The sequence below is a fragment of the Dama dama genome, chromosome 23 (genome assembly GCF_033118175.1).
Source record: "Dama dama isolate Ldn47 chromosome 23, ASM3311817v1, whole genome shotgun sequence".
In the NCBI taxonomy this organism is placed as follows: domain Eukaryota; kingdom Metazoa; phylum Chordata; class Mammalia; order Artiodactyla; family Cervidae; genus Dama; species Dama dama.
Window position 1 is genome coordinate 37,261,701 of NC_083703.1, and position 15,210 is coordinate 37,276,910.

General features: G+C 39.1%; 1 protein-coding gene across 1 annotated transcript in view; it reads left to right on the top strand.

The window, feature by feature from the left end:
• Window positions 1-15,210, top strand: part of ODAD2 (outer dynein arm docking complex subunit 2) — a 146,545-nt gene that overhangs the window by 97,011 nt on the left and 34,324 nt on the right. The window contains exons 17-18 of the mRNA XM_061125741.1: window positions 4,900-5,088; window positions 6,966-7,187. Of these exons, the coding sequence (XP_060981724.1) occupies window positions 4,900-5,088; window positions 6,966-7,187 (411 nt within the window). The remainder of the gene's footprint in view (window positions 1-4,899; window positions 5,089-6,965; window positions 7,188-15,210) is intronic.

Consider the following 15,210-nt stretch of genomic DNA (forward strand, 5'->3'; position numbering starts at 1 on the left):
GAAGAGTTTACCCTGCAAAAAGTTGTCAAGATGCTTGAAGTGTAATTGGTTGTCAAGAGGTCAGGTGAATATGGCAGATGAGGCAGACTTCATAACCCAATTTGTTCAACAGGAAAATATAATGTGACAGACCCAACAAGTAAACTGTTGAAGAACCTCTTCATAAATTAAAGACTCTTTTTTTTTTTTTAAGAGTGTAGTATTTCATACAGTTAATTCTTTTAAGTTTATGGTTTCAAGTATTATTCTTGGCCTGACCTACACAATTCACTGATTAGATCTTAACCAGAAACTGTCTTACACATCTTAATCTGTGGGTTCCTGATTACAAGTGGGAAAAATTCTAAATATATGTATTTTTAATTAAAATATATATAAACTTATATATGCACAGTTGATTTACATATAATAGCTACTAGATGATAATACATCTTATATTATTTAGCATCTTGTACTTATAAACTTCTTTAAAATATGTCATCAGTTAAAAATGTCCTTTAATTAGCTCTGTAAGCCTCTGAATACACAATAGTGAAAGTGAAAGTGTTAATTGCTCAGTTGTGTACAACTCTTTGCCAGGTTCCTCTGTCCATGGAATTCTCCAGGCAGAATGCTGCAGTGGGTTGCCATTCCCTTCTCCAGGGGATCTTCCCACCCCAGGGATGGAACCTGGGTCTCCTGTACTGCAGGCTGATTCACAAGGATGCTTCACAATTTAGACTTTCTCATTAATAGAATTGCATCTAAAGTAGAATCAACACAAGGCATAGTAAAATGGAAAAAAAAATCCACAGTTGACTGTGATATTTTTAAAAATTATCTTAAATTCAGCTAAGGTAATAGAGAATCAAAACTATTAACTTAAAAAAAATTTATCATGTGCAAATTAATTGGATAAAGTTTAATACAAAGTTTAATACATTTTCTGCTACATAGATCTAGACTGAGCCACTGCATTATTTATTTTACCGAAAATTAATTTATTTTTCCTTCAGTTCAGAAGGAAAGGAATAATAATTGAGGTTCTACTTTCCAGTTTTGAAGGACTATATTTGAAAGTGTCAGGTAATTCCAACTCATGTGTATATATGTGTATGTGTGTGTATGTATGTATATGTATGTATGTGTATATTTAAGCTGTAGGACTTGTTTACTAGCAACAGAAAAAGGACCTTATTATGATAGAGCCCACAAACTAACTGTTCTTGAGTATACAGAGGTATATTTAGAATTTGAAAAGAAATTTACTGAATTTACCTTTAGGACAAGATTTGCCTGTTCAGTTTTAGTTTCGTGGACGTGCTATTCTAATGTGAATGTAGTATTTTTGAAATTTTTTTTTTATGTGCAGTGTGCTATTTTAAAATCTGTTTCAAATGTTATGCATTGTATGGTCTCTATATGGCCCGGAGTAGTGTAGTGTTTTTATAGCCCTTCTGGTCAAAAATTTTTGTCTTAAGTCACGTTACACTTGCCTTGCATGTGCTTTAAAAGTTGCATTGTATGTATCTCACCTCATCAGAAGGCTGCCGGTTCTTTTTGCTGGAGGCAAAAGAGGGAATTTCAAGCCTATTAGTTTACTTGCTCTGAGCCAAACATCCAGTTTTCTGTTTTATTCATTAGTCTGTAAATAATAATCTGCATTAATGTTTTCCTATTAGTTGAATTTTAACCAAAAATATTTAATATTAAATACTTAATTTTGTTTAATTTGAACTTGACCCCTTCCCCTACTTATTCAACCATTCAAGCTAATAGCAGCATGAAGGTGTTTCATATTCTCTTTTTAATTATGGTTTTTGTCTTAGGAAATGTCACTGGCAAACAGCTGCATCCCTTTTGGAATTATTAACTCTCCAAATTGGGAGGCTTCTTCTGACTGTTTATAAACTAACTTTAATGTGACAACTTCAACTATTGGTACTTCCAAGTCCACGCACACAGTGTGTAGTGAAAAGATACTAAATGAGAAATCGAGAGATCTGCTTTTCCAGCTTTGTCACTCACTGTGCGTGAACCTTCAGACTGCCTGTCTGTAAGATGAGGGTGCCATGGTTCCTTATGCAGAGCTGTGGACTCCAGAAGAGATAGTGTATGCGGAAGTCTTCAGTAAATTGCAAAAAAAAAAAAAAAAAAAGGGCTCTTGTTATTGTACTACTATTATTACTATCATCATCATTATCATCATTATTATTAAAGATTTTTCCATTATAGATGAAAAGTTGAGTTGTCTATAACCAATATTGTACCAGTGGCGAAACTGGCCAAGACTAGTTTTTAAGATATGTGAGAAGGTGGAAAATGTAGTGAATTTGCCCAGCCGCTCAGCATTAGTGAAAGACAGTTTTGGCAGAGGAATTACTTTTTCCATCCTCAAGTTTACTGTCTCCCTTTCCATAGAAACTATGTGAGGCAAGAAGTCATGTGTCTAAAACCTTTGAACCTAAAAATGAAACAAAGAAAAAAAATAGAAAGCTCACCTTCAAAACAAACTCTGGAGGGGCCCGTAGCCTTGAGTGTAGCACAGATCATCAGTGTAAACTGTTCTAGACCCTGGCGAGCCGCACCCGTGACCTTGCTGACACCGGAGCGCTGGATCTCCTACCACACACCTCAGGGAGCCCCCGGATCAGAGGCAGGCGTGGTCACTGTTGCTATTTGTCCTGGTGCTGCCCCGGTGCTGCGGCTCACAGGCTCCATGATGACCCCCCTCAGAGAGCCAGGAAGTCACCAGACTGGCAGGCCAGTTCATTTACACTCTATCTTACCAAGCCAGCACCCTCTTCTTTTTAGTGTTTGCGACTGTGGTTAAGTATCTTAACGTTATAATCCCCTTATTCCTTTTATTTTTTCATAATTCAACAAACATTTATTAAGAGTCCTCTGAGTGACAGAGTGAGATATCCCAAGTGAGAGTCAGAGACCAGGTGTCTCTCTCTCTCTTTTTTTTTTTTTTAATTTTTATTGAATATTTAATCAAAATTTTATTTAATTTTTATTACATTTTATTATTTGATTTTTATTTCTATTGTACAGCAAAGAGCATCAGCTATGGAGATACATGTGTCCCCTCCCTTTTGGATTTTCTTCCCATTTAGCTCACCACAGAGCACTGAGTCGAGTTCCCTGTTCTGTAGGTTCTCATTAGTTCCCTATTTTACACATAATATCAATAGTGTCTGTTTCTCAGTCCCAGTCTCCCAGTCCATCCCACCTCCCCTTCCCCATTGGTATCCATATGCTCTCTACCTCTGTGTCTCTGTTTCTGCTTTGCAAATACGATCCTCTATAGCGTCTTTCTAGATTCCACTTATATGTGTTAATATACAATATTTGGTTTTCTCTTTCTGACTCACTTGGTGACTGGTCTTGAAGAACTCACATATCAACGGGGAAAGGACCCATAAGAAAATCATTACAATATGATGGAAAAAATGGTTATAGATTCCTTTGGTTCTAAACAGCCAGATCAGACTTTAGCATTACTTGACTCAGCATCTCAGCAGTGTCTCCAAGGACCAGGCTCTTGTCCTCCTCCTGTTCTACCATTCTCAGTGTTGTTATAAATAGGAAAACCCTTCCAGAAGACTTCTGATTTGTCATCCAGAACTCATGTGCCATAATTGGGCCATATGTAGCCTGCCCCTAACCAAATCGTTGGCAAGGGGCAGGAGACTTCCAGTACAGGCTGAAGCTCCAGGTCAGAGGCGGTCTCTCCTGATACTTGTCTGAGAATTAGATAACCAAGCAAAACCAGGACTTGGCAAACACAAGAGGGTGAGGAAATGGATTTTTGGAGAAAACTACCTACAAGAATGTGGAGGGGAGGGAGTGACCACTGAGAAGGGAAGGCCAGTGGGTGGGTGGGGAACTTCACGGAGGAGCTGTTATTTAAGCTGCTATCAAAAGATGTCATTTTCAGAATGGAGCAGGAGTTTGTAGTTGGGTAGGGCTAAACTCCAGATAAAGAAAATAACTTGGTAATTTAGGGAGCAGCAATAATCCTAGAGTCTGGAGTATTGTTTATGCAGAGGAGTATAATGGGAAGTAGAGCTTCCCAGTTGGCTCAGTGGTAAAGAATCTGCCTGCAATGCAAGAGACACAGGTTCAATTCCTGGCTTGGGAAGATCCCTTGGAGAAGGAAGTGGCAACCCACTCCAGTGTTCTTGCCTGGGAAATCCCATGGGCAGAGGAGCCTGGCGGGCTACAGTCTGTGGGGTTGTCAAAGAGTCAGACACGCCTTCGTGACTAACAGCAATAACAGCATGCTGGGAAGCAAGACAGGAGATTGGGAGAATACGTGAATGTTGTTTCCACCTGGCCCTGAAGGAAATGAACTCTCCCCCTCTTTTCATCTGTACATTCCTGTCTCTTCTTCCCATTGTCTTTGCCTTGCTCAATTGTGTTTTGTTAATTAAGACTCAGTAGTGTTTTGTTAACTTCTGTATTCCCAGTAATTATCACACTGACTCATGTAATAGTTGTTCAGTACACATTTGTTGAAGCTGAACTGTGTCTGTGTATGTGCTGTATATTCTTTAGTCACTCAGTCGTGTGTGATCCTTTGTGACCCCATAGACTGTAACCCACCAGACTCCTCTGTCTGTGGGATTTCATAGGCAAGAATATTGAAATGGGTTGCCATTTCCTTCTCCAGGGGATCCTCCCAACCCAGGTATCAAACCTGCATCTCCTGCATTGGCAGATGGATTCTTTACCATTGAGTCACCAGGGAAGCATGTATGATATGTACATACATACATACATAAAAATTATATAACATATAAATAAACAATTTTTTCATACCACTCACAGCCTTATCATTACTTTTCGCTTTTTAAAAAAAATGCTAAATATGGGTTTCTGTTTGATATCATTTTTATTTTTACTGTTATCTAGGATGCTGGAGAAATGGTTCGTTCCTTCGTTGGTGGTTTGGAACTTGTTGTCAATTTACTGAAATCAGAAAATAAAGAAGTGTTGGCGAGTGTATGTGCTGTTATTACCAATATAGCAAAAGATCAAGAAAATTTAGCTGTTATCACAGATCATGGAGTTGTTCCTCTACTGTCCAAGCTAGCAAATACAGTAAGTAATGCATCTTTTTGTTTCAAAATGCATATTGTCATAAGTAGCAAAAACAATGACCTCAGAATCCAGAGACTTGGATTCAAGTTTAGTATCCATCACTTGGATATTATGAGATTTAGTGAATTCATTTAATTTCATTTAATTTCTCTGAGACAAATAACTGTGAAAGTATATTTCAAACTGTAAAATGTTTAATATGCAGAATCTTTGTAAAAATAGAGGCTATTTTTCACTTATCACTGGCAAGTGGTGGCAAGTATAAATGTTACTATCGAAGTGTTAACTATCATATCACCACCATCATTATTATGAGCCTTAAGATGATTATTCATGCCAACTTTAGAAGTTAAATACTCCTTTCTAAGCTTAGCAAGCCTGTGTCGATGGCACCTTTGAGCTAGAAGATTTTGGCAATCACTGTATTCTCTATCCAGAGCTGTGCCAGATAGAACAAGCAGCCTTCAGAGATAATGACTTCACCATGACCATAGGTATTTGAGCATGGCTTGGTCTGCCACTTGGCAGAAAAGTCATAAAGCAGAAATTCAGTGATTGGAAGCTTGTTTGATCTAGAAGACTTTTGGTCCAGTCTGATACTGAATTCCTAAGAATATCTGCCAGTTCCAGTTAAGGACTCCCAAGTCCTTAATCAAGAGAACAGTGTAATTAATAAACAAAAAATTAGAGCGTTATTCAGTTGTATTACACCTGTATGAGGTAATTACATCCAAAAAGAAGGATATAGTCTACATAAGCAGTACAGAAGGACTTCCCGATAGCTCAAAGGGTAAAGAAACTGCCTGCAATGCAGGAGACCAGGGTTCAATCCTTGGGTCAAGAAGATCCTCTGGAGAAGGGAATGGCAATCGACTCCAGTATTCTTGCCTGGAGAATCCCATGGACAGAGAGGCCTGGCAGGCTACAGTCCATGGCGTCGCAAAGAGTCAGACACGACTGAGCGACTAACACACACAAGCAATCAGAAAGGAAAATGGTGGACTCAACACCTGACCTTGTTTACTGCATTGTCTTCTTCCTCTGAGGAACCAAGGTATATTACTGATGTGTAAGTATTCCTAGGGTGAAGAGGTAGAATGAATCCACTTATCCAAGTTATCTGACAGGGTCCCTTAAGAATGTCCAATATTCCTTAATTATTTTTTATTATTTGACCACTTGCTGATCTGTAGCTCTGTGTTGTGAGTAGACTTGCTCAGAAGGAAATTGAGCCTTGAGCAAATAACTAATGCCTGACACCTGATCACCTTTGCCTGCATGTATTCCATTCAATTCATAAAAAGAACCTTGATCCATTGGTGACCCACCAAAATACTAGTTTCCATCAAGACACCAGCTATGTAGCCAGTGGGTAGTTAACACCTAAGAGTGGTTCCCAACCTTTTTGGCACCAGGGACTGGTTTTGTGGAAGACAGTTTTTCCATGGACCGGGAGTGCGGGTGGGGGATGCTTTCAGGATGATTCAAGGGCTTCCCTGGTAGCTCAGATGGTAATGAACCTCCCTGCAATGCAAGAGACCCAGGCTTAATCCCTGGATTGGGAAGATCTCCTGGAGAAGGGAATGACTACCCACTCCAGTATTCTTGTCTGGAAAATTCCATGGACACAGGAGCCTGGTGGGCCACAGTCCACTGGGTTGCAAAGAGTGAGGCAGGACTGAGCAACTAACACTTTGACTTTTAAGCACGTTGGCATTTTATTGTACACTTTATTTCTATTATCGGCTTCACCTCAGATCATCAGGCATTAGAGCCTCAAGGTTTGTTGTTGTTCAGTTTTGGGGACCCCTCATCTAGAGCATAAGCATCACAGGATCATTACGATGCACATACCACAGTTCGTTTTCCTTGTGCAGAATAACGACAAACTGAGGCGTCACCTAGCAGAAACGATTTCACGTTGCTGTATGTGGGGCAGAAACAGAGTGGCCTTCGGCGAGCACAAGGCAGTGGCTCCCTTAGTGCGGTACCTGAAATCAAATGACACCAACGTGCACAGAGCAACAGCCCAAGCCTTGTACCAGCTCTCGGAAGATGCCGACAACTGCGTTACCATGCATGAGAACGGCGCCGTGAAGGTACTGTTGATCAGCTTTGTGCAATAGTCCAAGTTAAGTCAGTGTACGCTGGAAAGAAACTTAAGTAATGTGAAGGTTTTACTAAAAGGGGTATTTGAACACACAAAACTACCCACTTGTTGCATCACGACTGTGGATGGGTCATGTGTTACCATTATCATGGCTTGTCCTGCCGAAAAGTTGTGTGAAAATAGATTCCTTCTAAATCAAAGAATATAATATGTACTCAGTTAACTAAGTAATTGTTCCACGATTTGAATTGGATTAAACAAAACATATGTTTTCAGGGAGGGACTCTGCTGGCTCAGATGGTAAAGAATCCGCCTGCAGTGTAGGAGACCCCAGTTCAATCCCTGGGTCAGAAGATCCCCTGGAGAAGGGAATGGCTACTCACTCCAGTATTCTTGCCTGGAGAATTCCATGGACAGAGGAGCCTGGTGGGCTATAGTCCATGGAGTCTGAAAGAGTTGGACACAACTGAGCAAACAACCCTTTTCAAACAAAATATATAGTGCATGAACAATCAGTGATATTCATAACTCTGTTTAATGTTTTATTTACTTAGCACTTATATAGTAAATAGAGGCACCAGCTACACAGGAAAAGAGCTGACAAGCAGCAGCTAGATAGTCTTGCCAGTCTTACCCATAAGCAAAGAGCCAATTCAAAGACATTTTTTTTTTTTAAAAGAAAACTGTGTGTCAGATTTTCTTTGCCTTTAACTAATATCCAGTAGCAAAGTTTCTGTGCACAGACTTTGATGTATCTGTGTGTTGGGAACCACCTTGAGCTTCTGAGTGGAGTATTTTTATGACAATGTATATAAAAATACTTAAGAGTACATGAATAGCTTACAAGTATTAGGAAAAATTGATTTCAAGTTACAGGTCTTTTCTACAGCTTGTTTCCTTGTACAATGTAATTTTACTGTCCAGTGTCTCAGTTTGGAGCTTATGACAGCCAGAGGCATTTACATTTTGAAGTGTATGTCCAAAGTTAGCTTGGTCTTTTAAACAAAAGCTAATAAAATCTTCAGTTAATGTATCTTTCAAGCTTATATGTGCTGAATATGAAGATAAACCTGGTGAGCTATAGTCCATGGCGTTGCAAAGAATCAGACACAAGTGAGCAACTAACTCTTAACTTATAAAACATCTTCAGAGGAATAAGATTCTTAAAATGCCAGTTGGTAATTTTTTGAGGTGATTATTTTAATTTATCCTTTAAACCTATTAGAGCTGAAGAATATGATGTTAATTTTTCTGAATTTAAACCCAATTAAACCCAAGTGTGTCAGCTTTTCCATCATAAATCCATTTTTACAGCACACAAGTTAGGCCGTATTGATTTCTTCAAGCAAAAAAACTGGCATAAAAAGCACCTTTTAAACCAAGCACCAATTTTTTAAAGTTAATTATACAAGATATACTGGAATGTTAACTTCAAGTTGCTGAAGAATGATAAAAATGCCATCACTTCTATGTGATCATGTTCACACTTCAAAAAAGATTTTCTAACTTAAAATTATACATTCTATTATTGAATAAGTACAATCTAATATGCATAGCCTAAAGACTTTTTAAAAAATGAAGCTATAAAAGTTAAGTACCTGGTAGAGTGTCAGACATATACCATGCTTAGACAATTGCCAGTTCCTTTAAGAAGAGAATTTCTAGACTACTCAGAATTCAGATTTAATAATGTTTATCTGTTACACTTCAATTTCCATATATACCAGCTATATATGCAAGTCTCAATGATTTCTTCTAACACAAGTCCATAGGTAATCTAAAATCATTTACGAATTGTGCTGTGCTACGAAAAGTGTTGAAACCATGTTCACCCACCCACATAGCTTATGTAAATCAGAAAATAAAGTAATAAAAATGATTAGGGTGAGGGGACAGGATGGAGAACAACACAGAAAGTTGGGTTTGTTGCCCTTGAGACCCCTTCCCAGGTCAACTAAGGGTATCTTGACAGTCTCTCTGCCTTGCTCACCTGCATTGCCAACTACCTGCCATTTCTAATAGAGGATGAGTGTAAAAATATGATTCTTATAAGCTTATTGTAGGCTGCTGTGTCCTGACACAGAGACTGTCTTTATGGTGGGCTCTCCCTCATGTGGCCATTGGGGAAGCCTAAGGACCTGTGTCTTCCTTCTTTGGTTTTAAAGAGTTAAAATTGTGGATGATAGTGTACTGGGTGTTGGTAGAACCCAGTGGGGTTTGATAGTTTCATGGATGTGAGGAATAAAGGAAAGTTTTGAGTCAAAATTAACTCCAGGTTTTGGGCTAAGTGAAGAGGAAGGACGTTTCCATCAACCAAGACAATGCAAGAAAATATAGGCACTTGTTATTCAATCGCCAAGTCCTTTCTGACTCTTCGCAACCACATGGACTGCAGCATACAGTCTCTTACCATCTCCTGGAGTTTGCCCAAGCTCATGTCCATTGCATTGGTGATGCCATCCAACCATCTCATCATCTGTGACCCTCTTCTCCTTCTGCCTTCAATCTTTCTCAGCATTAGGGTATTTTCCAATGAGTCGGCTGTTCACATCAGGTGGCCAAAGTATTGGAGCTTCCTTCCAAAGAATATTCAGGGTTGATTTCCTGTAAGATTGACTGTTTTAACCTCCTCACTGTCCAAGGGACTCTCAAGAGTCTTATCCAACACCACAGTTCAAAAACATCAGTTCTTTGGTGCTTAGCCTTCTTTATGGTCCAGCTCTCATAAGCATATCAGGGTGTTACAGTACCTGCAGTCAATGTGTCGCATTGTATAACTGCTAACATGCTAACATTTCTGACTTCAAATGCACATTAACTTTATCCACTAATTTGGCAAATCTCTGACTGTTTTTGTTCCTAAATGCTACAGCACCTTACTAGTCAAATGCTGACAGTCAGCCCTTCTTATTGGTGGGTTCTACTCCACAACCATAGATTTAACCAACCATAGATCAAAAATATTTAGAAAAAAAATTCCAAAAGGTTCCAAAATGCGAAACTGGAATTTTCCACATGTACTGGTAAATATTTACATATCATTTACATCTATTTACATTGCAGTTACATTGTATTTGTTGTTGTTCAGTCGCTCAGTCATGTCTGAGTCTTTGCAACCCCATGGACTGCAGCATGCCAGGCTTCCCTGTCCTTCACTATCTTCCTGAGTTTGCTCAAACTCATGTCCATTGAGTTGATGATGCCATCCAAGCATCTCATCCTCTGTTGCCCCCTTCTCCTCCTGCCCTAAATCTTTCCCAGCATCAGGGTCATTGTATTTCATATTGTAAGTAATCTAGAGGTGATTTAAAGATGTACAGATGGCCAACAGGCACATTAAAAGATGTTCAGCATCATTTATCATCAGAGAAATGCAAATCAGAGAGATAACACCTCATACCGTCAGAATGGCTGTCATCAAAAGACCACAAATATCAAATTTGGCAAGAAAGTGGAGAAAAGGGAGCCTTTGTGCACTGTTGGTGGAAATGTGGATTGGTGCCACCATTGTGGAAAACAGTGTGGAGATTTTTCAAAATGTAAACATAGAAATACCATATGGTCAAGTAATTGCACTTCTGTGTGTGTATCTTAAGAAAATCAAAACACTAATTTGAAAAGATACAAGAATCCCAATGTTCATATCAGCATTATTTACAATTGCCAAGATAAGGAAGCAACCTAAGTATCCATCAACAGATGAATAAATAGGATGTGGTGTGTATGTATACACAATATGTATATATATATATATATACACACAATAGAATGTATGTATATATACACAATAGAATATTACTCAGCCATAAAAAAGAATGAAAATTTGTCATTTGCAACAACATGGTTGGATTTGGAGGGTGTTATATAAGTCAGACAGAGAAAAGTGAATACTGTAATGTTTTCACCTTTATGTGGAATCTGAAAAAGACAACAAACTAGTGAATATAAGAAAAAGAAACAGACTCACAGAAAACAAACTAGTGATTAGCAGAGGGGATGAGGAAGTGGGATGGGGAGAAGTAGGGGTGAGATTTTAAGAAGTGTTAATGCAAACAGTGCTTAGTCGCCCAGTCGTCTCTGACTCTTTGCAACTCCATGGACTGTAGCCATCCAGGCTCCTCTGTCCATCAGGATTCTCCAGGCAAGACTACTGGAGTGGGGTGCCATGCCCTCCTCCAGGGGATCTTCCGAACCCTGGGATCCAACCCAGGTCTCCCACACTACAGGCAGATTCTTTACAACCTGAGCCACCAGGGAAGCCCATTAATACAAACTACTATGTATAAAATAAACTACAAGGATACATTTTGGTCTTCCCTGGTGGCTCAGTGGTAAAGAATGCATCTGAAATGCAGTAGTTGCAGGAGACGCAGGTTCAATTCCTGGGTCAGGAAGATCCCCTGAGGAGGGCATGGCAACCCACTCCAGTATTTTTGCCTGGAGAATCCCATAGACAGAGGAGCCTGGTGGGCTGCAGTCCATAGGGTCACAAAGAGTTGTACACGACTGAAGTGACTTAGCATGCACACATATATTGTACAGCACAGGGAATATAGCCAATATGTTGTAATAACTATAAAGGAGTATATAATCTTTTCAAATTGTGAATCATTGTATTGTACATCTGAAACTAACATAATATTAACCATCGACTATACCTTAGAAGCACAAGCTGGAATCAAGATTGCCGGAGAAATATCAATAACCTCAGATATGCAGATGACACTGCCCTTATGACAGAAAGTGAAGAGGAACTAAAAAGCCTCTTGATGAAAGTGAAAGAGGAGAGTGAAAAAGTTGGCTTAAAGCTCAACATTCAGAAAACGAAGATCACGGCATCTGGTTTCATCACTTCATGGGAAATAGATGGGGAAACAGTGGAAACAGTGTCAGACTTTATTTTGGGGGGCTCCAAAATCACTGCAGATGGTGACTGCAGCCATGAAATTAAAAGACGCTTACTCCTTGGAAGGAAAGTTATGATCAACCTAGATAGCATATTAAAAAGCAGAGACATTACATTGCCAACAAAGGTCTGTCTAGTCAAGGCTATGGTTTTTCCAGTGGTCATTTATGGATGTGAGAGTTGGACTGTGAAGAAAGCTGAGCACCGAGAAATGGATGCTTTTGAACTGTGGTGTTGGAGAAGTCTCTTGAGAGTCCCTTGGACTGCAAGGAGATCCAACCAGTCCATCCTAAAGGAGATCAGTCCTGGGTATTCATTGGAAGGACTGATGCTGAAGCTGAAACTCCAATACTTTGGCCACCTCATGTGAAGAGTTGACTCATTGGAAAAGACCCTGATGCTGGGAGGGATTGGGGGCAGGAGGAGAAGTGGATGACAGAGGATGAGATGGCTGGATGGCATCACTGACTCGATGGACATGAGTTTGAGTAAACTCCTGGAGTTGGTGATGGACAGGGAGGCTTGGCGTGCTGAGATTCATGGGGTCACAAAGAGTCAGACCCGACTGAGCAACTGAACTGAACTGATACCTTAATAAAAAGCTTTTAGAAAGTACATAGGACAATGTGTGTAGGTTATATGTAACTACTACATCATTTTATATAAGGAACTTGAACATCCATGGATTTGGTATCCACGGGAGTCTTAGAACCAATCCCTGAGGGATAGCTGTGTAGTTTTATTTCCTAGACCAGCAAACACTCCTATAGCAGCTGCTTGTGAGCAATGTGGACAGGTTCCTTGACAATTACCAGAGTCATCCTGTCACCCTGTTCATAAGTAGTTTATTCTAGAGTTAACTGTTTCCCTGTACAATTTCCTCAACAGTAGCAGCTGCCATTATGCAGTGTATCTGTCTCATGCCAACTGGTGTTTATTCTGTAGTAACAGCGAAGGAGCAGGCTTGAGGGTCTGGAATAGATTGAGTTCAGTTTCTAATGTGTTCCATTCAAACGTCCAGCTTGAGTTTTAGGTCTAGAGCAATGCTATCCAGTAGAAATGTAATGTGAGCTACACATGCCATTTTACATTTTCTAGTAACCCTGGTTTAAGAGAAGGTAAAGAAACAAGCAAAATTAATTTTAGTAATATATTTTATTTAACCCAGTATACTCAAGATATTATTTCAACATATAATCATTGAGATAAAATGCTAACGTTTTACATTATCTTTTTTTTTTGGTACTAAATCTCCAAATCTGGTAAATGTTTTTATACTTATGATACATCTCAATTTGGACTGGCCATGTTTCAAGTTCTCCATAGGTGGTTAGTGGTTTTCTTATTCCCCAGCATGGGTCTAAAAACAGAAGAGCGGGAAGATTCAGGAAGTGTCACTGGAGAGGTATTAAGGCATGATGGAGGGTGGATAAGATGTTTTTGGCAGAGAGTTTAGCGAAGCCTGGGAAATGTCTACATTTTTGGTCATGGAGACTGTAAACCATGAGGAAGAGCCATTACGGTGAACTTAGGAAGTCAGCAGGTTAACCAGGAGTTCTGGGAGCCAAAGAAAGAACAGGTTACCAAAGGGTTTGTGTTTAAACACTGCTAAGCAGTCAACAAGGATTTCCTAATTCAGTTATGATGAAAAATAATCCTTGTATGCTGTCCACTTGAAACTATCATAACATTGTTAACTGGCTATACTCCAATATAAAATAAAGATTTGTTAAAAAATAATCCTTGCAGTAGAGCCTCTCCAGGTTAAACTCTCTTCTATAGGAACTAGTAAATACTCTGCTCTGATGGATACAATGGGACAGGAATAATCCAGTTGTAATCCTTTTATGGTTTCATGCAGACTCCCTTCTCCAAGTATCAGCCTACGGTCTGTGTCATCACAAAACCTTGTGAACATGGAAACAGAGCTGTTGGCAACTATTTTGAAAATATAAGACATCCAGGAGATATATCAAAGTCATTTGCTGATCATAACAAAACTGTAACATAAGAAAATGATTGAAAGAGGGCAAGAAGTTGCAGAAAATCTGAGCAAGACAAGCCCTTTCCTAAGGCAGAAAAGTGATCAAATAGAAAGCTGATGAGTACCTTTAAGAAGCGTGAAACTGCCTTTTCCATAGTGACATTGGGTTTGTTTATGCAGGTGTCTATACCAGGCAGATAAAAACTACCAATATCTTTCTGAAAGGCAGGAAATTGAAGAGGCTGCAGAAATGTAACCTGGAGTAGTCCCAGCAGTGGCAGAGTGAGGGAAGAGTGCTTCTATATGAGTAGCGTTCCAGTTAGTTAGGTTTTAGTTTATCATATTTAGCTTTAATATTATTTATCTATCAAGTGTTTTCCTCATTTTATTTTTATTTTTAACTTACAAATGTAATAGCTTTATTAAATCTATGTGTAATTAACATATACATGTATATAATTAGAGTATATTATTTGATCAATTTTGCCATTTATATGTATGTACTATGCATACACACATGCACACACACACGCACACACACACAGACATAGACACACCCCCCCCACACATGAAACCATTAAAATATCAAGATAATGATGTCCCAAAGTTTTCTGCTAGCCCTTGGCAAACCTTCTTTCCTCCTCTCTGTCTTGGGGCAACCACTGATCTGCTTTTTATCAATATAGATTCGTGTTTTTTTTTTTTTTTTTTTTTTTTTATTTATTTTTTTTTTTTATTATTATTTTTTTTTCCCAGTGGGTTTTGTCATACATTGATATGAATCAGCCATGGATTTACATGTATTCCCAATCCCGATCCCCCCTCCCACCTCCCTCTCCACCTGATTCCTCTGGGTCTTCCCAGTGCACCAGGCCCGAGCACTTGTCTCGTGCATCCCACCTGGGCTGGTGATCTGTTTCACCATAGATAGTATACATGCTGTTCTTTTGAAATATCCCACCCTCACATTCTCCCACAAAGTTCAAAAGTCTGTTCTGTGTTTCTGTGTCTCTTTTTCTGTTCTGCATATAGGGTTATCGTTATCACCTTTCTAAATTCCATATACATGTGTCAGTATGCTGTAATGTTCTTTATCTTTCTGGCTTACTTCACTCTGTATAA